The sequence below is a fragment of the Megalops cyprinoides genome, chromosome 15 (assembly GCF_013368585.1).
Source record: "Megalops cyprinoides isolate fMegCyp1 chromosome 15, fMegCyp1.pri, whole genome shotgun sequence".
NCBI lineage: Eukaryota > Metazoa > Chordata > Actinopteri > Elopiformes > Megalopidae > Megalops > Megalops cyprinoides.
In genome coordinates this window covers 21,517,501-21,543,413 of record NC_050597.1, presented here as the reverse complement: position 1 = coordinate 21,543,413, position 25,913 = coordinate 21,517,501, and the positions used below count along the sequence as shown (strand labels likewise).

Sequence of the window (25,913 nt, the reverse complement as noted above, 5' to 3'; positions counted from 1 at the left end):
CTCAGCCCCAGCACTTAAACCTGCAGCATTAGAGGATGATATTCACACACTCTGTAACACAGAGGAGTATATGTGCGCCTCGAATCCTGTTTAATCTTGCTCCTGAGAGGATATATGGACAAAGGGATGCAGCTAATCTGGACACAGGAAATCTGAGACCGAGAGTGAGGGATTCAGGAATGCTGAGATAGGCAGAGAGGGACACTGGTAATCTGAAGCAATGGGACAAGAAGGGAGGGATGCTTATGGGAAAGAAGGATAAAGGGTTACAGGGAATATGGCTGAAGGGGGAACAGGAAAAATGAGTGGGAAACAGCGACACAGGTAAAATGGGACAGGCATGTGAGAGAAGGATACAGGTACACTGGAACAGGTAGAGAGGAGGGATACAGGTTAGGCTTAGAAGGACTCAGGAAAATGAGCCAGGGTGAAAGGGATGGGTGAGGAGGCAGGATACAGGTAAGCTGGGGCAGGTGTAGAGGAGGGAAACAGACAGAGGTGAAGACAGAGAGGGAAGTTATAGAGGTACCCACCATGCCCTGCTCTGAGGGAAGCGGGGGATCTGTGTATTGCGATAGGCACTGTGTGATGAAGCTTGCTCCCGTGAGCGGGGTGTCCGTGGTGCGACCCCAGCCCCGCCGCCCCCAAAGCCACCCCCGCCACGCAGCAGAGGGTCAGTGGGAGCGCCCAGAGGGCCGGGCGTGTGGCCGAAGCCAGGCCCAGGGGGTCCCGGTGGGGGCGCGTCGACATTCTCCCGAATGAGCGTCTTCCCTGAGCGACGAGGCGAGCAGTCGGTGATCGACGTGGGACCTCAGTGCGCCCGGCGGCCCATCGCCTTCACCCCCTCATCCATCGGCACGGCGGACGCCCGGGGCCGGGAAAGAACGCGCAGCAGCACACAATCCACAGAGAACACCACGGAAACCAAGGAATCCCGGGAAAGGAAAAAAAAAAAAGAAAAAAATGAAGCAAAAGCCAAGCAGCCTCTTCCTGGGCTCTCTCTTCTGTTAAGAAATCCGCAGAGACATCATAGGAGCAGGACCGAGGGAGCAATCGTGGAGGGAACGACAAAAAGCCCAAACACAACCAGAGAACATCAGAATGGACTCGAGCGCAGAGCGATGGCAATCCAGTGTCTATTCCAGTGTTCCTCTCGCCTTCTGCCAGCAGCGCACACAATCGCACAGATCTCAGGGAAGGCAAAGAAGGGAACCCTACACACACTCCACAGCGCCAAGCGAGAAGAAGAGCAGGAAAAAAAAGGGGAAGCTTACAGATACGTGTATATTATTCGTTTGAAGAAAACAAGAGCTCCCAAGTTTTCCTCCCTCCTCGTTATTTCAGAGGGCATCCTGGGGATCCGAGGGAAAGCGCAGCCTCGTTTCCTCCTTGTGGAGAGACGCGGGCAGAGTGGAGGAGAGACGAGGCGAAGGCGACCTGCTTGCACCTGCGAGGCGTGACGAACGCGGCTCCAGTCCCCCCATCCAGAGTTCCCTACCTGCCTGGTCCGCGCTCTCGCTCACACGCACGCACACACGCCACCTGAGAGAGCAGCCCTGCTCGGCCAGCATCAGCGGAGGCGCTGGGGAGGATGTGGGAGAGCAGGAGTGTGTGTGTGTGTGTGTGTGTGTGTGTGTATGGGGGGGGGGAGCCTGGGCAGCCAGCAGCGTAGGGGAGAGGGGCTATGCAAATCGGCAGTCTCCACACAGCAAATCACTGGAGCCTAAATGCATTGCAGAGGAAGAGCCTATTTGAAAAAAAGGGGATGTGCACTCCGTCTCTCTCTCTCTCTCTCTCTCTCTCTCTCTCTCTCTCTCTCTCTCTCTCTCCACTGCTCTGGATCGTAGCAGCCCTCTCTGTGCTTGCGTGCTTCGACAAGCGGACCCAGTGTGTAAATGGAACAGAGAGACAAAAGCGGGGCAGGGAGGCAAAGGCAGCCGCTCCCCCCCCCTCACACTCTGTCCCCCTCTCTCTTGCCTCCCTCTCTTTCCCCCCTAACCTTGCTTCCTCTCCCGCTCCCTCTTTCCCCCTTCCCCCGGGCTAAGCGCGGCGCGGGGGATCTCTCGCCCCTCCGCTCCGCGTCGCCGTTGTTTTCAGGGTTCCTGGCATCTCAGAGAGAGCGAGCGGGAGGGAGCGCGCAGCCGGAGCCACGGAGCAAGATGGAGACGCCGTGTGTGAGCGATCGGTGGGCGGCGCGGTCCGGCACACTTCAGCCAGGGAAGAGGCTGCTGAAAGCGGAAGGCGGCCAAGTGCTCATCCGTCACCAATTACAGCCCTTTAATTACTCCAGGCGCCCTTCTCCTCTCTGCGCTCCAGAGTGGGGTTCCTCGCGTCTCCCCCCCGTTTTCCTTCTCACAGCCTGTCCGCACACCACGCCACACCACATCACTCGCAAGCCGTCAGCTGCTGCAATGTACAGAGGCTTATTTCGGTATTTGTCTCTCCTTCACACACATGCACCCATATACACGCATGCGCGCGCACACACACAAGGCGAGAGCAGTCAAAGAGGCTCTGTCCACAGCTAGGAATGAGGCTCTTGATGCAGAATTTAACCCCAGCAGACCTAAAAAAATTCATTCCCCCCAAAGATGTGAACAGAGTTCCTGACTGTGCAGGAGCACAGAATGCACAGATATAATGCGCTGCAGAATTCCACAGAATCCAGCTCCCCCGGAACCAGAGTCCCGGCACAGGAGGGACGAAGGCCACCGAGGCACAAGGGTGAGAGAGGGGTCCTTCTCAGCACGGTGTTCACCATCTCTGGGTGGACGGGGCATAAAGGAGACCTCTCCGGGGAGATCGAAGCAGGCACAAACAAAGGTTTACAGGCTAATCTGAGGTACAGAGTGTGACCGCTGCAGTTGAGGATGCGACTCACGGCTACAAAGGAAGTCAGGATGGCAGACGCGACACAAAATGGGATGTGTCCCCACCCCTGGATTTCACATCCAGACAACCCACACACACATGCCCCCAAACTCACAGTCAATAGTAATGCAATGCTCATCCTCACTGAGGGAGTGAACAAGTCATTATACTTACATAATATTCCCCTTCAGAGTAGAGAGGCAGTAAGAGGCAAAAGTACATTGTCGTACTGGCCCACAAAACCACAGTACCCTGATCAACAAACCATTCATCAAATGCATGTACAGTAGCCACATTCCTTGGTAACAGTAAAGAATACAGGTTTTCTATGTGAAAATACCTGACTGGTTATGCCATCCTCCTCTTTTTTTCATGAGCACCTATGCCACCCTGCCCCCCTCCCCCAGTGCAAGAGCAAATTGGAAAATAACACCAGGTGTTCAGGTCACGCCAGACCTCACAGTTGCTGTCAACACTCAGGTCTGCATCTTACCCAATGATGTGAAATTAACACTAGCACAATCCAATTTGCAGCATTAAAAATGTACATTACTTCAGGATCTGTTTGCACCTTAATGATGATCGAAGCTTTCATCTGCATAATTACAGCTAATAACACCTTGATCACTCCCTGACTGCCAGGGAGGCACGTAGCATTCACTTAAAAAACTTTCCAATAAACTCCAAATCAGTCAGCAAAATTACCACTTTTTTAACATTATTGAATCAATGATGGATCAGCTTTAATCATCATCATGCCTCTAATTAAGTTCATATCGTTTTATAATTTTGAAAGTTTGATTGATATAAAACCTTGCCTGCTACTGGTGAAATGATGTGTTTACCTTGGCCATGGTTTCAGTTTGTTTGCTCATTACTTGGGCTCCCCCATGTGGTGATAGCCTATGATTGCACTTGTTGTTGAAGAGCAACGTGACCTTTGCAGTTTCTGGTGCTTGCTGAGGACATCAACATCAGAGGACATTAGTCTACTGTAAGCCGCACCATCCCCATTGTTAAACTGATTGCTACATTACTAAAAGCTATGTCATACGATGTGTCAGACTGCTGCCATTGTCAATCCAAAATGTGTGGGAAACTTGAAATAATGACAATACAGTGCCATCTTTAATGACAGCGACTCTCAAGATAAATCTCCTTCCTAGATTTGGATTACCAGTTACAGGGGTGAATATATTCCAGGTAATACTGGGAAGGAAATTCATATGCACTATATTTAGGGATGTATCCTTGTATTTATTGTCTTCTAGTACCGTATTATTCCGCAGACTTAAGTTGGCTTCTTATTGCAAGCATTTTCTGAAATAACATATTGCCATTTTTTTAATATAACCAGATGAGAGATTCCCTGCAACCGCTCTGTAACAACCCACTAGGGAGATATAGCATTTGTAGCACAGCTCTGTTATTACAGACCGCTTAAAGACACAATTGGTGTGAAGCAGCGAGCTTGCAGCTCCCATTTCTCCTTCACAATGCTAAGCTATACCATTCTGCTGTCATGCTGGGCCTCCATGGTGTGATCCACTGGTGAAGGATCCCAACAACAGCTTTGCTATGAGGATGAGCTGCTTCATATCCAAAGCCCAGACCAAACCCCAAGGTTTCTGTAACCGTGCCAATAGGATCTCTTTAGAATCCGAATTCAAATGGAATCCAATTCGAACGGAATCTGTCAGAAGGCAGGGAGGGCATTTTCTCACGCTGCCCTGCTTGCTCCCTGCCGATGTCCTGGGAGTGCACAATCAGGCCGCCACTGCCCGCCAACCAGAGACTCATGCAACGTGCATGCAACAACAACAGGTAAATCACCTTCATCATGGCAATCGACATCACACCCCGCTGAGAACCAGAAATGTTTGATGACCAGGATGTGAGGGGGGGCCTAAAAGCCAGAGAGCCCTGTACTGCTACCCAGCTTCAGGCTTCAGCCCTGCCGCTCGAGGTGGCTCTGGGAGAGGTTCCACTACAGCTAAAATGAGCAACATTGTCCTGATTTCCATAGCGACGGTGCACACCTGGTCAGACACACCTGTGACTGTGGCTGTGGCTCTAGTCTGAGGACAAATGCACTCACTGGTGGGGTGCCGCCCCCCCCCCCCCCCGCGCCACACACACACAAAAACCCTCCCGACCCAGCCACCGTAAGCCCTGTCCGCAGACACCTCCAGGGGGGCAGTGAGCCATGAAAAGCAGCCTCCCTCTCTCTCTCTCTCTCGCTCCCTCTCACAACACAGGATTAGACAATCGCTCCTTTTGTGCTGTGAGCTTTCAATCACAACTCGCCTTTTTTCAGCGGGCCTGTTTTTGTTCCCAAGGAAAATAAACTGATGGAGGCGAGAGTGAGAGTGAGAGGCCCAGAGAGAAGCCTCAGCCCAGCGCAAATGCACTTTTTCAGGCTGATCGATACCACGGACAAGAGTTTGTTCTTGCTTTACCTACGAGCTGCAAGAGAGCGAGAGGGAACTGAGCTCCACGTCCATTGCCTACAGCGCTGAGAGCTGATGGGACAGGTTCGGCCCCGCAGAGGAACTCAGCTCGCAGAGAAGGGGCGGCTCTGTATGGGTCTGTACTCCTCGGAGTCACACATCAAACCCAAGCTTTCGCATAATGAAAAATGTTATCATAGACATGAAGGCCATGTCTTTAAACACAGGAGAGGAGAAACACTGTATGAGAGTCAGTGCTTGTTCGCGCGCGCGTGTGTGTGGGCTCCAGTGGTGGAGGGTGACATCCAGTCAGAAGATAATTACTGGATGCGGAGAGAGCCTCTGAAATAGGCCTCTCCTGATCCTCACACACAGACACATGCAAACACACAGAACATTTTCTACACTCACTCCCAGTGCCAAGCTCTGCAAACTGCAAACCTATTGTCAATATGCGTCTCTAATAACCTACATAGAGGTTCAGCTGTGACACTAGTGCGCCTACACAAAGATAATGTAATGGGTCTGGTAATTGTGGGCGACACTGCATGCATCTTTTTGTGTCTGTGCCAAAGGAAGGACTGTCTGTCACACTTGGGAAATGATTCGATCGACTTGGGAGTGCATGCTGACAGGGATAGGCAGGGAAGGGCAACAGGGTCAGAGATCACTGCATCTCATTATCATTATTCTTCATTTGCCAATTTGTAGAACTCACATTACTCATGTTACCAGACTGAAAACTGCAAAGGCTAAAACTATTTCAATAAAACATTCAATGAGGCAGCTGTGGTTTGTCGTCTTTGACTTTGAGGAATGTATTAGATGGATACATTTTTCTGAGGGAGTGAGGATTACATTTTGTACAGTCTTACTCATCAGAAATCACAGAACACTGCAAAATTAACAAAAAATATTGAATAAGATGTGACAGAAACTAATGTATCCTTAAATGTCTTGCTTAAACAAAGAATTAAAAAGGCTGCACTGAATATACTTTTGCCCATGTACAAACATTGACTGACATAAACCTTGGGACTTCTTCATATTCCTTTCAAAGCTTAGAAGTATATTCATATACTTTTAAATGAATTCTATTGAAAGAAGTGCAAAAGATGGTCTATGAATCACATCTGTGCTTTGATAGTCCACCATAAACTCCATAAGCACAGCGAAGTGAAACAGCCATGCTGAAGAACACAAGCTCGGAGACTTTTTCTCTCACTTTCTCTGTCTCTCGCTTCATGGTTGACTGGGCTTTGCAAAGGTCGCTGGGTTAAACCCAACCTATCACAACACAAGTGGGGCGAGATGAAGGGGGGGAGGGGGGGGGGGGGGGGGCATGCCCCGGGGTTAAGACCAAGTGACAAGGCCAGATCCAGAGGAGAGGAATAGAGAGGGAGGGCACAGAAACACAATGTCACCGACTACACACTCAAAGACACACTCTACACACAGACATACCCACACACTCTACACACACAAAGACACACTCTACACACAGACATACCCACACACTCTACACACACAAAGACACACTCTAAACACAGACATACCCACATACTCTACACACACAAAGACACACTCTACACACAGACATACCCACACACTCTACGCACACAAAGACACACTCTACACACAGACATACCCACACACTGACACACACTCCACAAATACACAGATGCAACCAAACTTTTTGCATAAACACACAAGCAGTCAACTCACTTCACACACCAGGACAGCCACTCTACACTGCCCATAAATATCTAATAATACATCAGTCTTTTTTTAAGATGCATTTATATATGTTTATACACATTTTGAATCAGTTTGTCCACTGCTCTGTAGATTTTATTCAGTATTATTCAAATACAGCATATTGCCACTCAAAGCATGTGGTTATCAATGTTGCAAAACACCTATATTAAACAGTTGATGTATTGTACTTTTATGAAAAGAACACTGATCACATATGGCACATTAAATATTTTTCTGTGAACCTCCACCCATATTGAATTAGATGGCCTGATCTTCACAGTTCTCCACATCTCTAAACAATTCCAACTGCTTTTCCACTGGCTGTGCAGAAACTACCTCTAGGTTGTCTATGTTGTGTAGCTGTGTGGAGCAGTGGGTAGATAATATTAGTGTCTCGCACCTTTTTTGTCCATTTAGTTCAACTCCATTTGCACATTTCATCACGCTATTCATTCATACTGAGCCCAATGTCATTTCGACACATGCATATTCAATCGGACCGAAATTTCCAATTTCAGTTATGAGGCTGAAGCTGACCCAGACGCCATGCTGGGGTTAAAAACAGATAAACAGACAGCGTATTTTAAAAAATGAATGTTCAGCTAACCTGTATAGTCAACACAATCCTTTCTCTGCGTGATGCATAGAATTCTGCTGGCGAAGCGTGACTTGCATCCCAATGCGTAATCGTTCATGTGAAGAGCTGTTTGCTTTGCACTACTTCACGTTTCTACAGTACATTCAAAGTGTTGTTCTGGTCTACTCTTGCTGCTACAGGAGGCCATTAAAAATGTAGATTTAAAACAAACCAACTGCAAAAGAGAGGAAACGTGTGGGGTGAGATCAGAGCTCTTTTTGTTTGTGTGTGTTTTTGTGTGTGTGTGTGTGTGTGTGTGTGTGTGTGTATTTGTTGGTCAGAGTTCATCAGAGGTGGGTCTACTTTCTGGCCTGTCAGCGCTGTCCTTTCCAGCTGACAGCCAAGGACAGAGAAGATGAAAGAGAAGATGGAAAAGAGAGAGAGATTGAAGGGATGCGTGTGGCACATCTGTCTGCCTGTCTGTCTTTCCAAAAGCCTCTCTTGTCATCAAGGACTGGTCAACCAACGACTGCAATGTCTCCACATGGGGTCTACATGATAATAATCATTAATTATTTTACTTCTTCACGCACACCTGAGTCTTTTGATACATTAAGCTGGAAAAGACAATCCCTTCGCCACAATAAAACACCAGCAGGTCCCTGTGTAATCTGATCACAACAAACTGTCCTTATCGGTGACTAACAAATTCAAACAATTCTTGTGGTTCTTACAAAAAAGGCCTGTGGCCACTGAACTTAAGTGTTCAGAAAGGCAGAATTTGCTTACCTAAATTCCTCACCCAAAGCTGAAAACAAAATGGCTTGAAACTACATGGAATATAGCCCAGCATCTTTTATAACAGGCTTCTGTACAGGTTTGTGAATCACAATATCAGAACCATGAGGACGTGATGCCGCAGTGTCCCTGCTCAAGGTTATCTCACCAGAAACAAACAAATATACAGCGTGCTCATTAGTCTAATGCCCAATTACCTGTAAGAAATATTCCAGTCAATACGAGCTGCCTGTATAGGCCATCTGATTTATCTCCGGTTTTGCTGTCACCAGCTCCAGTAACACTGCTTTGCATAAGCTCTAAATAGACTGTTGAAATGATGGAAACACATTATTTACAGAATTTTCCATGAGTTTATATTTGAGAGGCTAAAAGTGAAAAGATATGGTTTCCTAACATAAAAAAGCTGGTCAGAAGAGAGAAGTTCAATTTAAAAGCAATTTTACTGCTGAAGAGTTTTTGTCTGTGTGTGTGTGTGTGTGTGTGTGTGTGTGTGTGAAAGAGAGAGAGACAGAGAGAGGGAGAGACACTGCTTTGCCCCTTTCTGCCACTGTACAAGATACAATTTAAACAGGAAACTGCAAACAATAATAAAGAAATATGTGAGGTACTAAAATTGTTTCATTACTATAATTGCCGCAATATCAACATATCATATAGCAGGTCCAGAAACTTTCAATATCATTTTTTTATGCATAGAATCAATAAAAACAAAAGAAAGGTTTTTATTTATATGGTCCGGGGAACAGGAATCACTGTGCATCTGATCGGAAGTGATGCCCGTCTAAGCCATTCATCACATGCACGCACTTACTCACGCAAGCATAAAAACACACACACGCACGCACATGCATACACGCAGGCAAGCACGCAAACACACATCTCATCTACATTCCTGCATGGTTATGACTTGATTCTGACATGACTGCATAGGTTGTACATGAGACATACTGCATAACACACCTTTTCTGGCATATAACTGTCGCTCTTATTTAAGTGTGTCTGCCATCCCATCAGCAAGGGGACCCTCTATGGTTTTGCTGTAACCATTGGTGTGTCTGACTGAATGTGTCAGATGGGTAGGCCTGAGGCTAGACACACAGAGCTCATAGCCACTGCGCTTTGTCGGGCCACAATGATGGTTTCTGTTCACCAACAGCCATTACGGTCACCGCACCCATCTCTTCCTGGAGTCCCGTGTCTGTGTATGGGGCTCTCGCCCAAACGACTCACGCACATGCCCAGAGGTGCAGACAAAACCACTGCAAAGAGTTTCTGGCTGTGGTATTTCACACAGGATTAACATGCCAATTTTCTCCTACCTTGCCTGGGCACAGAGCGTATCTGTGGTTGACCAACATTATGTCAGTCAGTTTGCTGACTGAAAATGCCTCCAACTCACATCAGGTGTAGCTTACCTACAGATAAGGCTGTACACTGTCTGCGTGAGTGTGTGTGCGCGCGTGTGTGTGTGTGTTTGTGTGTGTGTTAGACTCTACCTTGCAAATGCAGAAGAGAGAACAGCTTTTCACAAAAACACACACACACACACAAATATTCACAGATTTTAGCAGTCAGAAAAAAAGAAAGAAAAAATACTCCCCAAAGTAGACAGAGTAATATGTGGTTCTTGGTAATATGTCTGCAATTTCTCCCTCATCACAGCAAATCTGATAGACGCGGTGTAGCACCAGCTTGGGAAATTGCTGCCTTGGAGAGCCCAGGCTGATATTATTAGAAATGAAAGAGATAACAAAGAGAGCAGCCTTGCAGAGCGAGGCCGTCACATGATTTATTCCTTATGTACAAGAGAGACACTCAGACCCACATACTGGCCTCTCATCAGGCTCATCCTTCACCAATACTGCTTGTCCCCTCACTCACAAACACCACCACCCTTCTCACACAACATCTTCCTCTCACATGCTCATCTAAGGAACCCAGTTACACAAGAGCAGTTCCTACGTGCTGTCTATCAGCGACTTGTTTGAACCAGAAGGCTTTGCTTTCTACAGCAAAACACTACGACAGGTTGAAAGTAGTGTGTAGTATTGTAGTTCCACTCGTGTTGGGAGTAATGAGGCCTCACCCTCCCACCACTACTAAACACTCCTTCCTATTGTTGCCCCCACTGGCATTCCACCTGATGTGGATTCACTTGTTCTTTTGTTCCTTCTATTCTGACCAAGCTTCTTCCCCCACACGGGGCCTCTCCAATACCTTGTTTACAGCATTGCTTTCGGAAGGGAAGAGTCTGAGTTCCCAGCTCCATTTTCTCCCTAACCTCCCTGCAGAGTTGCCATGTTTGGCAGCCACACCCCCTCGCTCTGCTCCCGCGCAACACTTTAATTAGCATTATGCTTGCAACAAAAACATCTTCTCATTTATGAATTACTTCCAATTAAAATTCCCCCCTCACGGGACCAGCTCCTCGCTTTTGCGCTGTGAGGTGCTCTGAGAGCAGGATGAGATGTTCACATTTACATCTGCAAATACGCACATCCACTGCTGTGACGTAGTGCTCGCTGCTCCATGAACACGAGCACTCTTTGTCTTTCTGCTCCGCCCGTGGATGCTTCCGCTGCTTAGCCAGCCCAGGTTGGCCCTTGGGTTCACACACCAAGACCACAGTTTGGCTGTGATCGTACGCTGGTCGCTACACTCTGTGACCTCTGTCACCTGCCACCTCTTTGAGTGAGTGAGTGAGAGATTGAGTGTGTGACTGAGGAGCTGGCTCCAACAGTCCCAGGGGAATGTTAACGACAGGGCCAGGCGATGGAGTGACTGAAGGTTTCACCGATAAACACATTTACAGTGAATGCTGAGGAGGAGAACCTCAGGGCACAGACAAGGGCACACAAACACACACACGTGCAGACACACACACACACACACACACACACACCAACCCAACAGAACACACTGTAATGACTGCATTTTCTACAAAAAAAAACACAGCTGTCAATGCTCTATGAAAACAAGCCCTGTATGAAAAAAGTCCCACTTCAATACAATACCTACAGTAACTGTACTGTTAAGACCGAATTTTATGAATGGCTTGATTAACTCGTCGTCAATGTCATGCAAGTTTTGCAAGTGGAACATTTGTATGACATGCTCTCACCACAGCTAAGCTAATTATGCTACATTGATTCACGCTGCAATGAACGCGTATAAATTCGAGCACAATAAAAGCTACCCTTACCCACTTCTCGAATTAACAGCTTTGTGCCTCAAAGCCGCTGAAATGCTCAATCATCGTGTTTTCCGGGACTAAACACTTTAGACAAAGAGAAAGAGGTGTGCATAGTTCCCCACTTGTGTAGCAGAACAGCAAGCCTTTCTGGTATGACTGGTGTAACATTTTCACGCTTCCTTCCTACTTTGAATCTTAGTAATGGCTCCCAAAAGCATGCACAATTGCTCCCTCATTCATTCAGATCCCTAACATCAAGCGGTGTGCAATCTCTGCTGGAAAACCCGGCACTGGAATTCAGACCATTCATTCTGAATACACTGTGATCTTGATGTTAGTCTGAGAATTGATCTCACCTCTCCCTTATTCAGGACATCAGTCTCACTCTCAGTTTCACTGCTCTCCAGCTGTCCTCTGATAAGCCCTGCCTTTTAGCATAAGAAACACAGGGAGAGGGCTTGAAGGAGATGAGGAAGGCTGGCTGCAGTCTTATTGGAGTGTGTATGTTAAGAGCATGAAGGATATAAACACTATTGTTAAAGTTTATTCAGACTAAGAGGGGCGTTTTCGCCACCCTCCACTTCACAGCAGTATATCAGAACTAATTATGTCACAGCGCTTTGAGTGGGAGCTGATCAGCCTTGATTTTCCATTTACCTCTCAACTCTCTCTCTCTCTCCACTAATCAGCACGCAGACCGTTTTCCATCTCGTTATCCAATCAGCATCAGCAAATTAATTGATCGGGATGGCTAATTGCTGCAGAGGAGCTGGGGCTGCTGGCAGGTAAACACAGGGAGAGTGTTCCAAGGTGGAGCATAGCACACGACGGCAATCAGGGCGAGGGGAAAAAAGAGAGGGAAAAAGATGGAGAAGGTCCTCCTCTGCCTCATCCCTCCCTTCCTTCCCTTCACATCCTGCAAAAGACCCGCCACCCCCCCCCCCCCCCCCCCCACTCCTGCTGTGTCAATCCTATGATGAGCACTCCGCTGGGCGGAAAAGCCAGCGCAGGGAAAGAGAGACGTGCAGCTCTTAATAAAAGGGGCCTGAGGGAAGGCCGCGGAAGAGGGTGTTAAGCGACTCCATCTCCGCACGTTCCAGTGAGCGGAGAGGAGATTGGAGGTGTCACAGGGGCCCCCTGGTGAGGCGTGGAGAGACACCCGCCGCTCAATCACAGCACCTTTAAATGAGCTCATGGGGTATGGGAGGAACCCCCCTGGAGTCTGCAATCTGCCCCAAACCCATTACATGCCTCACACATGCCAGCTCTGTGGTAATCTGCAGTCACCATTAATATGGAGCAGGCACGGACTGACAGGACGGTGTGTGCTCATGCATCCGTGTGTCCGTGTGTGTACACGTCTCTTTGTATGTGTGTGTGTGTGTATGTGTGTGTGTGTATGTGTGTGTGTGTGTGTGTGTGTATGTGTGTGTGTGTGAGTGTGTGTGTGTGTGTGTGTGTGTGTGTGTGTGTTTGTGCATGCACTGAGCGTTCTTAGGGACACAGAGAGTGGTGTTCAGACAGGGACTGCGCAGAAGCACTTTAGAAAGCTTTTCTCATGTCTTTAGGCACAATTGCTGTGTTAATGCCAGGCCAAGCATTCCGCATACACCGTAGCCCAAATATTCCTCCAACCAACGGATTCATTTTGCTGCACTGCACTTAAAGAGGACGGCCGTATTCACCGCGGAGAAGTCATTACTTCCATCTGACAGAAAGCTGTTTACCGCACCTCCATCTTTTCAGGCCCGCACAATCGGGTGTCCCTTCTCATCGATCGAGGAGAAACAAAGCGTCTCAATGCCTGCGTGTTTCGCGGGTGGCTGGGTCATGGGCTGGGGAACTTGGTGGGGGGGGTTAGAACCTCCAGAGACAGAGTGGACATTCCACTCATTTCACTCTCTGTACAAATTGCATGTCAAACTATGACAAGCGCAGCAGGGGTGTGCAGTCCTTAGCACCCACACGATTAGCTGTCTCTCTTCCCCGCAGGAGCTGGCAGACAGTCTGTGTACTTTAATAACTCATCTATCGACACGGGTTTGCTGAATGGTACGAGCGCCGGGCAGGTGTTCTTGCAGTAGCAGAGGAGGAAGGAAGCAGCTGCGATTGTGTTGCTAATGCTTCCTCTACACCTCTGGGTCGCCCGACTGAGACTGTTCCTGTGCCTGTGCCTGGCTCTTGGGTTCTGTCCGCTTGCTTGCCGAACAGGTTTACTCCAAACAACTGCGGTAAGTGGCTCCATGCCCGCGCTTTGCCCGGGTTACACTCTTCCACTGTCAGCCAGCCACACTTCCTCTGTGGAGCAGCAGCAGTGCAGGGGCATCAGTCTGATGTGTGATTACATCACTCTCTGGGCCCCAAGGGAAGGCTGTTGCTAGCCTCAACATCAACTGCACAAAAAAGACAGTGAGGAGAAAAAAAAAAACAGAGTCCATATCATTTTAAACGAGCTCTTCAGGCTTATTCAGCCGCTGTCAATCTCCCAATGTGCGACAGCTCGAAAGTGCTTGCTTAAATGATAGGAACCTTTGAGAGTGATTCATTTAGAGTCCCTAAGGGAATGAATTTGCGGCTATCGACAACTCTTACCCAAGTAAAAGGGAGCTGAACGAGGTTATCTTTTGCCAGATAAGGAAGGGAAAGAAACAGGACAGCCAATGTAGAGGGAAGGAGGAGGAGGGGAAGGAGGAGGAGGAGGAGGAGAAGGAGGAAGGAGCAGAGGGGCTCTGTTACACACCAGAGCTGGATGAAGGGATGAGGACCAGTAGACAGTCAGGACTGTTGATACAATACTGACACGGCACTAATAGGCCTTGATCTGAAGAGCATCCTCGCGTGTGCACACAGCCCCCCCGCCTAGACCGTGGATGGACTGCCCATCGAGCTCACTTTAGCAGAACAATGAACATGATCCGATTTGTCCACACGCATTAACCTCCTGTTCCTGATGGGGCCAGGGACTCATAACGGCCTCTGTGTAACACCATACCCTTCACACGCACTCACGCCACGACCCCAATGACATCCCCTGATTCCCCTCTGCGTAACTCTCTACATCACATCAAAAGCGGCCAGCCTCCCCTCCACCACCACCGAAGTCCCCTGGTCTTAGCAGAGCTTGCCATTTTTCTCCATCTGATGTTCTGTGTGGTTATGTGAGCGGCATCTTGCTCCAAAGTGCTTTTCCCCACGCACAGACTTCACTGTGCACCATATGATTTGGTGCTGCATATTGTACAATTTTCTCAAAACAGTGTGCCATTATCGCATATCTCGCCTCTTTTCCCCCCTCCGCACTTTACTACCCTGTCAATGCTTTCTTCTCTTATCTCACCCCTAAAGAGCAGCTGCCACTTAAAAGAGTCAATTTCTCTCTGGCTAACTAGTCACTGCTAGAGCACTTTTGTCAACAAATAAAGACAGCGTTGGCGAAAGCCTGTCGACATGGCAGGTACTACCAGAGATAGCTTTCACCTTCCCCTCCAGCGTAAGGTCAGCTTGTAGCGTGGACTGCCAGAAGCATTATGCCCCGAAAACAGACAGCAAAAAAACATCCCTACCACAAGCAGGCATGTTAACACAACATGCTTCCTCTCCAGTTATTTTACTGTCTGTGACCACTCTTGAAAACAGTATCTTTAGGAGGATGTTGTGATACTTATCTTCTTTCATCCCCATTATGCCGGCACAAGATAACATCACTGGAACCTGACGACGCTGCACAAAGCACTTGTTTTAGCACCAGCGCACTGCACGCGAGGGACCTTTTAAATTCAACAGCTTTCCAGATTTACTAAGTAATATGAGCAGCAAAGCAATTGCTTTTCTTCTAATCCCAGCATACAATCACAGTTAGAGTGGTTTGCATCAGTTCTGTAATTAACAGCTTTTGGAGAGGATCAGTGGATGGGCATGAGGTAGGATACTCAATTTTAGAAACTCTTTCTTTCCTTAATGATCCTGGACAGAATCTCTGCCACATTGGACTCTTTGTTACCAAGATGTCATTACATTCAATTTCCCACTGCTGCCCAGCACCTAAAAGGCTGTGATGTAGTATGAATCTTTTTATTCCCTAGGAGGGTGTGTGTGTGCATTGGTTTGGGGTGGGGTGTAATAGCTTTTTTCTTTATTTTTTTTTTCTTCCTTCCTTCTTCAATGCAGCCAGTATGAAAGAAACACTGTAACAGTGTGTATTGGATGAAATTTGGGATGCTGCTACTCCTGTTTGGTTGGAACCGTGTCACCATTTTGTTCATTCCCTTCACTTTTGGGAATATGAGTTCTGTCTTCAGCCCCCCACTGTCAGCAACAGCACTTAGGGCCCCCCTTTTACAGATGTGGGGGACAGGCGTGCACATCACACAAGAGAAAAGCAATCTTTCTGGAATTCTCTTTGGTCATACAGCAATGCAGACAAGCCTTAGTCTCAGCCAAGGCATTCCTAAATTCATCCAGCTTCCTCTGTGACATCAGCACAGAGATTCTGCTGACTTCAAAAGCTTCTGGAAAGTTTTTTAAGGACAGCCAGACAGAGCTAGTGACTAACTGGTTGCATGTTTTGTGTCCTAGCTAGTGCAGGTGCTGACTTGCTGAAGTGAACGTCCAGTGCTTTCTTGTATTGAATGATAACGTGTGAACTATGAATAATGATATTGGCTAGACACCTGATGTAGTCAGGTCTTGTGGGTTTGCTTTGAGGTGCACTTCATGGCATGAATTTGGCTTGCAAAAGCATGAGGGAGGTTCACTGAGCTTGGAAAACATTACGGCAGAGACTCCCTCCTTCAGAGCTGATATTTTGTCAGGGGAATACAAGTCTGTCAAACCTTGTGAGTCAGGTCAACGTCAGAATCCCCCTCCACAATGGGGTATAAATGGATGAACCGGATGCACCAGAACAGACCGCTTGTTGTTGTTCGGCGCGGTTAGCCACTGGCCAGAAATGGAATGGGGTCAGCGAGTCAGGGCAGACCCAGGGACGGGTCTCGTGAGAGCTGGTCCCGTGGCCTCCATCAGCACTGCTGTTTCTGTGCTCCCTGCCGACCCCGTCCACATCTTGCTGAGTGAGCCGATAATGAGCCCTGCAGCACCATGGGAAGGAGGAGAGTGGCAGCTTTCAGGATTGCCTTAACCTCTGGCCCCCGCCCAGCCGGGGCAGCTCTGGGTGAGGCCTGCTAAGGCTGCGTCGAGGGGCCCAAGCGGATGGGCCCGAAACCTGACAGACCCTTTCTATATAATTACTTGTTTCTTATTTGTTACAGTTTTTGTCACATCTGCTTTGGCAACACCGTCTTCTGTCATGCCAATATAGCACCTTGAAACTGTAACTGAATTGAGAGAGAGAGAGAGAGAGCAATAGAACAGCACCATGTTCACCCTCTGACTGACGTGTCTAGCATAGCGCGACAGTCGAGATGGACGCCTTTCGCTCTTTGTCTGATGAGGATCAGGGACTGTGAGGTAGATGCATCACTGAAGAGCGCTCAGCAGGGAAATCTTTAAACTACCTGACATTCCCATCTCCCGTGGAGCTGTTCCACTGCCCTGTCTCTACCTCTCAGCTTATGCAAATGATCAGGGAGTCAGCTTTATTCTCTGCTGAACTCACTCTTATGCTCAGTTCAATGCAATTCAACGAATGCAATTCAACATGTCTCATACGCATTGGAATGAACTGTACATACCGCCAAGGCTTAATATTTAGTCATAAGTGACAATCAACACTATAGTATAAGACTAGATAGACCCTCTCTCCTGTCTCGCCCCCCCCCCCCCCCCCCCCCACCTTCCTGTCACTCTCTGTCTTCCTGTCTCCTGCACTTATAGGCTCATGTGGCCTCAGTCTATTCAGAGGTATTACTGTTACCTGCTCTTTTTTTGTTATATTCATTTTTCAGGCAGAGGGAGACACTTCCTTTAGAAAAGCATCACAGGCTATGTGCAAAATTTTCATCTCATCTCCTCTGCAAAAGAAAAAGGTGAATTGTACATTACAGACATTTTTTACCAAAATGAGCTTGTGGGCGTGGCCTTTCTCTGTATTAATCATAATGACTACCCCCTTAATATGGACACAGCCGGATCACTGCAGAGGGCCACTAGCTGACCCGGCCGCAGGGAAGCAGGCTTTGAGCCCGGGGCTCCGGGGTCTCTGCATGAATATTTATGAGGAAAAAAAGCAGGGGAGATGTATGGCGCTTTCTCTCTTTCGCTGCACATTATCTGGGTTCACAGCGAGTTTATGGTTTAAGATGTCTCACAATGCCTCCTTCAGCTGGGAGCTTCACTCCTTGCTCTGAATGAATGTCAGGTTTTGTGAAAAAAGCAGGTGAGAGAGAGAAAATTAGAGATAGAGAGACAACAGGCTGAAAGGACTGTTTCTTCCTCTTTTAGTCTATAAATGCGTTTACATTAATTCTAGACCCTCTACTTTATCAATGCTGCAGGTGTACGGCTATGCCAATAAAGCAAATTTAATTTGAATCTGAACTGCGGGAGAGACAGAGTGAGAGGGAGACACAGCCCGACTCCGAAGCGCAGAGAGGACAGCGGGGGGGTGCCGATCACGATCCGCCAGGGTGCATTTCACTCGAGTTCACAATCCCTCAGACACGAGAATGCTCTCGCGTTATCGCCGTCGCTGGAGGGAGAGACGCGCGGCCCCAGCTGAAATCTATTAATGCGTTTCCCGATAACGAAGTAGAGCGGCTCATCGAATATATTAACATTTCTCCCGCCTCGCTCGTTGCCCCATTGTCTGCGGAGTGCCCACTCCAGGTAACTTTGTGTCTTTCAGCGGTTAGCTCTTTCGCCCCTCACAATGCAGAGGGGGGAGAGAGAGGAGAAATAACGATCTGACTTCTTCTCCACGCGGCTAATCTGAATGATTTTCTCCAAGTCCCATCCCCTCCACACACACACGCGCGGGCACGCACAGTAGCGGATGAATGAAAGAATGGACCTCGCTTACTAATTAATAAGAAGTAACTGCATTAAGAAATGCTTCATCACACTCACACACACAGCAGGACATGGGGCCTCATTTGTAGGGTCAACACTTTCAGAGAGACAAAAGCACAACGCACCCGTGGAGCTTAACCAACAGCTATCACAGTCCCTCACTATCTCTTTCGCTCTCTCTCTGTCCCTCTCTTCAATCACGCAACACGAGCACTTGGATAAACAGCGCATATTAATATGGGATGTGAAACTGTACAGTAGCTACAACCAAGAAAGTTGCAGTTCAATTCACCTCGGCACTCGGTCTCTCTCTCTCTCCCTCTTCCTTTCTTTTTCACATGCACTCGCTTTTACTTACTCTGTTTCCGGTGAAATTGTTTTCTCACGCATCAACCTCAACTTTCCATGGTCTACCAATTAAAGAAAATAAGTGTTGCACAACTCAAGTTGCTGCTTGGCCTATAATGCTGCCCTTTTTATTCCAGAGAGTTCTGACCCATCAAAAGGGCAATAGCGGGTGTGTAGGTTAGCGTTATGCAGAGGCAACACACTGCTTCCTTTGGTTTGGAGCAGTTGCACAGAAAAGCTTGCTGAGATCCTCTACATTTGGAACAGGGAATTGAAATATCTGGAGTTTGCTTTATCCTTTTTCTGTCCTTTTTCCCCCACAATGCCGCTGTATGTGTAATTCATGAAAGTCTATCAGCATTTAAATGGAGGATTAAAAGCATTACATGTGAGCACTCAACATTACATGTGAGCACTCCTTTTCCAATGACTCAAACATGGCATCCTGGACTTTCAGTGTGATGCTGTGATGCTTTTGTCTCGTTTCTCTTGAAATAAAATATTGCAATAAACGCATAAAAAGCAAAAAAAGCAGCTCAAGCTTTTAATATCAAGCCAGGGAGGAGAAAATATTGCATCCTTGAGTGGTTAATATTCCATCGAAGTAGAATGGCATTCCACCCCATTTCATATGCATTTCATTGTGTATGCGCTATCAAATTTGCACATGGAATGTTTGTAAAGTGGGTGTGGGTCACCATGACACGTCAAAACAACACAATTTTACACCAATTGCTCAGACTGTACTGATTGGCCTCTCTCCTTTTCATGAGACAGGTTAAGTCACGCTGAAACTAGGTTTAGCCTTATATATGTACGGAGATATAAAAATATTTACCCAGCATGAACATCCACATTAGCCTGAACTAAAAACATACCACAGACACTCCTCTGTTGCCAATGCCAGGGGATGCTAATTTACAAAAGGCTCTTGTCTGCCCCCTGGTGGTACACTGAAAGCACAACATCAAACCATCAAACGTGGTTCAGCTAATGGGTTTCCCTAAACAATGCATAGACGTATCAGCTGGTTTGCACATTTAGCACACCGCACAAAGACAGATCAGGAAAACATATTTACAGCTTGGATTTCATCTTTTAATTGCAAGGGAAAAAACGGGAAATCTGTGTTTGTTTTGTACTGTTATCCCTGCCAAAACACACAAACAAACACGCATGCACATACATGCCTGCACGCACGTACACACACATGACACTGACAGAATTATGCTGAAGACTGAGAGAAATCTTATTAAAAAAAAGAAAAAGAAAAAAAAACAAAAGAAAATCTGAGAATAACCTTGACCTAGACTTTCCCTGGCTAACAAAAAATGTGTAAATTCTTTCCAATACAATCATGGAGAATAATACCGTCAACGATATGTAAACTATGGAGAAACAGTTTTGTTGCTTTGTATTGGTTACAATGCAGTTAATCAATAGTTAAACCCACCTGTATGCTGTGCTAAATGTGTGGAAGTCAGGATTTAATGGTTCCTTTTGCTGCTAGTTTGTGCACTGTGTGGTCTAGCTATGTATGTATGTAGAGTGTCAGTGACTGCAGCAATAACTGTCACTGAGTTGTCAAAAGATGTGCTCAGCTGCACGCAAGAGTTGAAGAAACGTTTACGCTGCAAGGGTAAAAAAAAAACTTGGATCGTGGACACCCTCACTTACCTTTGTGCAGCCTGTCCTTGGGTAAAATTGCCTTGTAAAGGCGTGTTTGAATTCACTGTAGCATAAGCACAAGCAATCTCAAATTACTATACTAACGTCATTCTGTCACAGCCGATAGATATAAGCCTGAGAAACATGACATCAGGTTGACATGTGTAATCAGAAAATATACATAGTGAAGACATGGTTTGTAAATAGTGTACTGATGCATCACCATGGAGTTATCCAGTGAACTGTGACTCTCTTCCACGGAGAGAAGATCGCCGCACGCGGGACGCGTCAGTCCGCGCGGGCTCCCGACGTACGCTATGGCAGGGAGAAACGGGAAACAGGAAGTGGCGTGCGACTTACCGTCGTTGCAGAGTGGCCCTCCGAAGGAAGTCATGCTGCAGTCGCAGCTGAAGCCCTCCCATTGCTGCAGGCACACGCCCTGGTTCGCACACGAGTCCTCCTGACACGTGGTGCTGGGGCCTACGGTGGGACAGAGGCAGGAAGGGGAGGGGGATGAGGGGGAGAGAGGAAAATAAAAAGAGAAAAAGATAGAGGAAAGGAGACAAAGAGGGGAAAAAAGAGCAATAAGATAATGAGAGGAAGAGAGAGAGAGAAAGAGGAAAGCATGAGAGAGGAAGAGAAAAAGGAGAAAGACGGGTCAGGTCATTAAGTGGCCCTCCACTTCCTGCCACTTTCAGCACCAACACCAATCCCTTTCTTCCCACGGGTTCAACTTCCATAGTTCTAGTTCTGCTCTACTGACTGGCTGACCTGGGTGCAAAAAATACTCAACACTAATACAAAAGAAGGAGAATAATTCTGAAAAAAAAACTTCTAGTTACTGCTGACTGCTTTGTTTTCTGTGCTCTGGCTTGGTGCTCTAGCTATGCAACAACATATTTTATGGATCACTTGCTTATCTGTTATTATGCTGGCTTCAGCTTATTAAATTACATGACTCCAATTGAATAGCTTACATTGTCTGAAATATAGAAAATCATATCCTTGTAGGTCCCCATACTGAGACACTTACTCAGAAACACATGAGCAAATACCTTAAAATTGATGCAAACAGACTCCCACCCACTTCAGAATACACAAACAAACACACACACACACACACACACACACACACATGCACACAGGCATTTACACACACTTGCATGCACCCACACAGCAGCCAGCTGAAAAAAGGCAATATCTGAGAGTGGAGGGGAGCTGTTTTTTCTCTCTTTGAGAGTGGGGAGTTATTCTTAGTGCATGTGAATGGAAGGTTGCCCAGTTCCAGGGTGATGGAATTGAGGGCCTTGATTCAGACAAATGGGATTTTTAGTTCTCATTTCACAGTGACCCAGGGGAGGTCGTAGCGCTGCCATAGCTGCGCGGCTGCTTCTGCAATCGAACCTCCAGTCTCTAAAGGTATTACTCCAAACCCCCCCTGCGACACCCTCCAGATCCTTGGCTCTTGGAGCACATCATGATATTTATCTAATTAACAGCGGCCCTGATCGAAGGTAAATTACAGTGTTTCCAATTTTACCCTTCGCACAGGCTTTAACCCATTTATACAGCCTGCTCCTTATGCAGGGATGGAACACATGCAGGGCGTGTGGGTATCCTATGCCCAATGCGCATATGCACACACACACACATACACATGTATTCCAACGCATTCAGAGCAACCACTACACACGCACAAACACACCCAGACAGCACATTAAAACAAGCCTATTTCCAGGCATTATAATCAAAGGTTAAATAATGATTATGTTTCTTTTAAAAACGAAAGCCATTATCATTTCTTTATAGATTTCTTTAGCTCAGCGGTGATGCTCTTCGGTTGTTTTGGGCTGGTGAGAACAGCAGATAAAGAGGAACAATAGGAGGAGGGCGGGCAGAGGAGCGGGGAGACTGAGCCCGGCCGCCCCGCAGCTCCTGCACACGGCTCACAGCTCCCGGACAGCGTCTGGCAGGAAGCACAAGGTGAGGAGGAACACGCCCCAAGCAGGGGAGGCGGGCGACCGCTCGCTCCCGCGAAGGAAGACAGATGGAAGGAGAGAGAGAGGCCGGAAAACGCCCCCAACGACAATTTGGGGCTTCGGCTGATTAAGGTTCCTGCTATGACTGCCTGGAAAGTTAGCAGAGCTCTTTGACTTTCTCTCAGGAGTCTGTTTCAGTGTGTGTGCGTACGTGTGTGTGGTGTGTGTGTGTGTGTGTGTGTGTGTGTGTGTGTGTGTGTGTGTGTGTGTGTGTGTGTGTGTGGTGTGTGGTGTGTGTGTGTGTGTGTGTGTGTGTGTGTGGTGTGTGTGGGTGTGTGTGTGTGTGTGTGTGTGGTGTGTGTGGGTGTGTGTGTGAGTGTGGTGTGTGTGTGTGTGTGTGTGTGTGTGCGTGCGTGTGTGTGGTGTGTGTGTGCGTGTGTGTGGTGTGTGTGTGCGTGTGTGTGGTGTGTGTGTGCGTGTGTGTGTGTGTGTGTGTGGTGTGTGTGTGTGGTGTGTATGTGTGTGTGTGTGTGTGTGTGTGGTGTGTGGCATGTGCATGTGTGTGTGTGTGCGTGGTGTGTGGGTAGTAGAGGAGTGGATGAGACAGAGGGTTGTTGCTAATGATGAAGGCACTGATAAAGCAGATGCATTAAAACAGTTGCTCCCTGTTTAAGAAGCGCGCAGGCAACTACAGCAGGTCCCTCATGAGGGCAGGGGACAGAGTGTAACACAGGGAGACGAGGTAAAGCCCATCCACCTCATTCCAGACATCCAGCTAGAGGCACTTTTTAACATACTGTATGACACCAAAATGGAGCACCTGAGAAGGAGGTGTGTCATTGTGTCATGAACCAGCTCATGTCTGCATAACCAGTTGTGAGCAAAACATCCATGCGTGGTTAACTTTGTCTATGTGCTTATCTGGAGTTGATGGAGAAATGCCAGTGGAATGAGAGAGGGTTAGTATGGATGTTAATTAACTTTATGCATCATGGTTAGCTGAGGTTAATGTCCAAGGGTTTATTTTTACATTATTATTATTATTATTATTATTATTATTGTTACATTTGATAAGTATGTTTTAGACATGATATGCAAACATGTAATGGGAATGGCAACCCATATCACATTGTTATAAATCATTTATTATTATTATTATTATTATTATTATTATCATTATTATTACTATTATTATTGACTTTCCAGCTAAGAGGCCGGCTAAGAGATGTTCCAGTTTTTCTTTAAAGTAATTCCCTAATTCCAATACACTTCTTGCAATTTAACAAAGCTGAAGCCAGTTCTTCAACACTTTTACATCTCTCTGAAAAACATACACTACAATATTCAGTCCAAACAGTCTATTTGAAACCTAACCACTTGCGAGACACTTTGGCTATAAGTTTAAATCTAATGTATGTGTTGGCATCATAGGGATCCGAAGCCACTAATTTTAACTATCATAAGGATATAAATATGGTGACCCACCTATTTTCTTTTTTTTTCACAAGAATCTTCATAATTCATGTACTGGATGGCATGCAGTGATGGCATATCACAGAGAGCATGAACTGTACAAAAAACATGCTTTAAAAAATGATAGATGTGAAGGGAGTGTCAAAAATCCAAATTTTGAGGACAGAACAGACAATAACTAAAAAAAACAGACGTGGCTAAGAAACAGCAGATCGCAAACACCAGAAATCCCCATAGTGATTAATACAAGACGACTGACGTTCACTTGTATTACTATGGCAGAGCAGCTCATTCATTTTTTTTTTAGTATGACACAGAGATACATAAATAAAACCAAAAAAAAATAAAGTGAGTAACATGTTCCATAGTTGTTGCTTTGCAGGGGAGGGGAGGGTTGCATATGCAGGGTTTTGGGACTTGGTTTCGAACAAACAGAGCTATCTACCTTGCAAGTCAGCTTTCATCAATGCAACTTTTGTCAGCAAAATAAAAGAAAAAAAGGCAAAGTATATCAGATGTTAGTAAAAGCATTGAAATGTCAGCGGCGGTATTAACCAATACAGAGACAGGAGCGGGAGAGAGGGACAGTGACACAGGGACGGGGCAGACATGCCACTGGTGAGAACAGAAAAGACATAGAGAGGAGGAGAGGGGGAGAGACAGAGCCAATGACAGCAAAGGGCAGGGCCTGAGCACAGGCCTGAGCGGAGGGGAGGACGGGCTGTCGAAAAGAAAAGTCGTCTGAAAGGAAAAGGAAGAGGGGAGGAAGCAAGTGGATGAGATGCCGCAGGGGAGGCGGGGCGGAGGGACCGAATGACAGGTGGCAGCGTGGACTGTCTGCGGCTAAACTCCGCGTAGCGCTCGGTTTTGATTGGCCGGGTGCAACGTCCAGACCCTCCGTAGTAGAGCATAAAACCTCACCAAATGAAACGGAGCTCATGAAGACTGTTGCTTGGTTGCCCGTTCCTGATTGAACAATGTAAGTGTTGTTTAACATTAATTATAAATAATTAAAACACACAATGATTGCAGAAGGCGTCTGTATGAGGCTGAATGAAATGCACAGATGTTACAGGTCTCGCTGAGACATAAGACAGTTGAAGAAACACCTGCATTGCTGGAGGGGCTATATCAGCTAAGGGACATGTCATCACATATGTCCAAACAGCAGTGGCCTTTCTCTCAGCTTCATTTTCTCTGTATCTACCCCAAATTTCACTCTTGCAATAACTTAATTAGTGCATTTATGCAGTCATTTGGGCAAATGTAAATCTGAAATAAGGAAAGAATGCTAGAAAAAATGGTTATAATATTAGAAATCAAATCAGATCATTTAAAAGGAATTCAAATATGTGTGTACATGAGCACAAGCTTGTGTGTGTTTGTGTGTTTGTGTGCGTGTGTGTGTGTGTGTGTGCGTGCGTGTGCGTGTGTGTGTGCGTGTGTGTGTGCGTGTGTGTGTGTGGGGTGCATGCCAGGGGAGTGGTATAGTGAAATGTATTAAATCAGAACATGGAATAATGATAAAATCAAATGTTTATTTTGTATGCAATGCAAACATAACGACCAAACTGAATTCCATGCATGCATGCAAAAAAAATCATAAATAATTCAAACACCCAGATTCTGGCAGCATGCTCAATTCCAGCATGCATTCCGAAACGTTACCAGAATGAGAAAACAGAAAAACACACACACACACAAGGCCCAAAATAAATAAATATGTGAATGGAATGCAATACATACAAAAAATAAAAATGAAATTATGTGTTCTGATGCTTTAGCACTGATTTTTGATTTCAAAAGCATTACTAAGAAGATGGAATATC

General features: G+C 46.7%; 1 protein-coding gene across 25 annotated transcripts in view; it reads right to left on the bottom strand.

The window, feature by feature from the left end:
- The window catches only part of LOC118789872 (neurexin-1a), a 307,259-nt gene that overhangs the window by 131,202 nt on the left and 150,144 nt on the right, over positions 1-25,913 (bottom strand). For 11 of the 25 annotated variants that reach the window (XM_036546582.1, XM_036546577.1, XM_036546574.1 and 8 more), the window contains one exon: positions 20,993-21,112. In XM_036546582.1, the coding sequence (XP_036402475.1) occupies positions 20,993-21,112 (120 nt within the window). Of the gene's footprint in view, positions 1-533; positions 1,765-20,992; positions 21,113-24,529; positions 24,557-25,913 lie in introns of those variants that run through there. The other 14 variants (XM_036546568.1, XM_036546567.1, XM_036546570.1 and 11 more) reach the window with 2 other exon arrangements.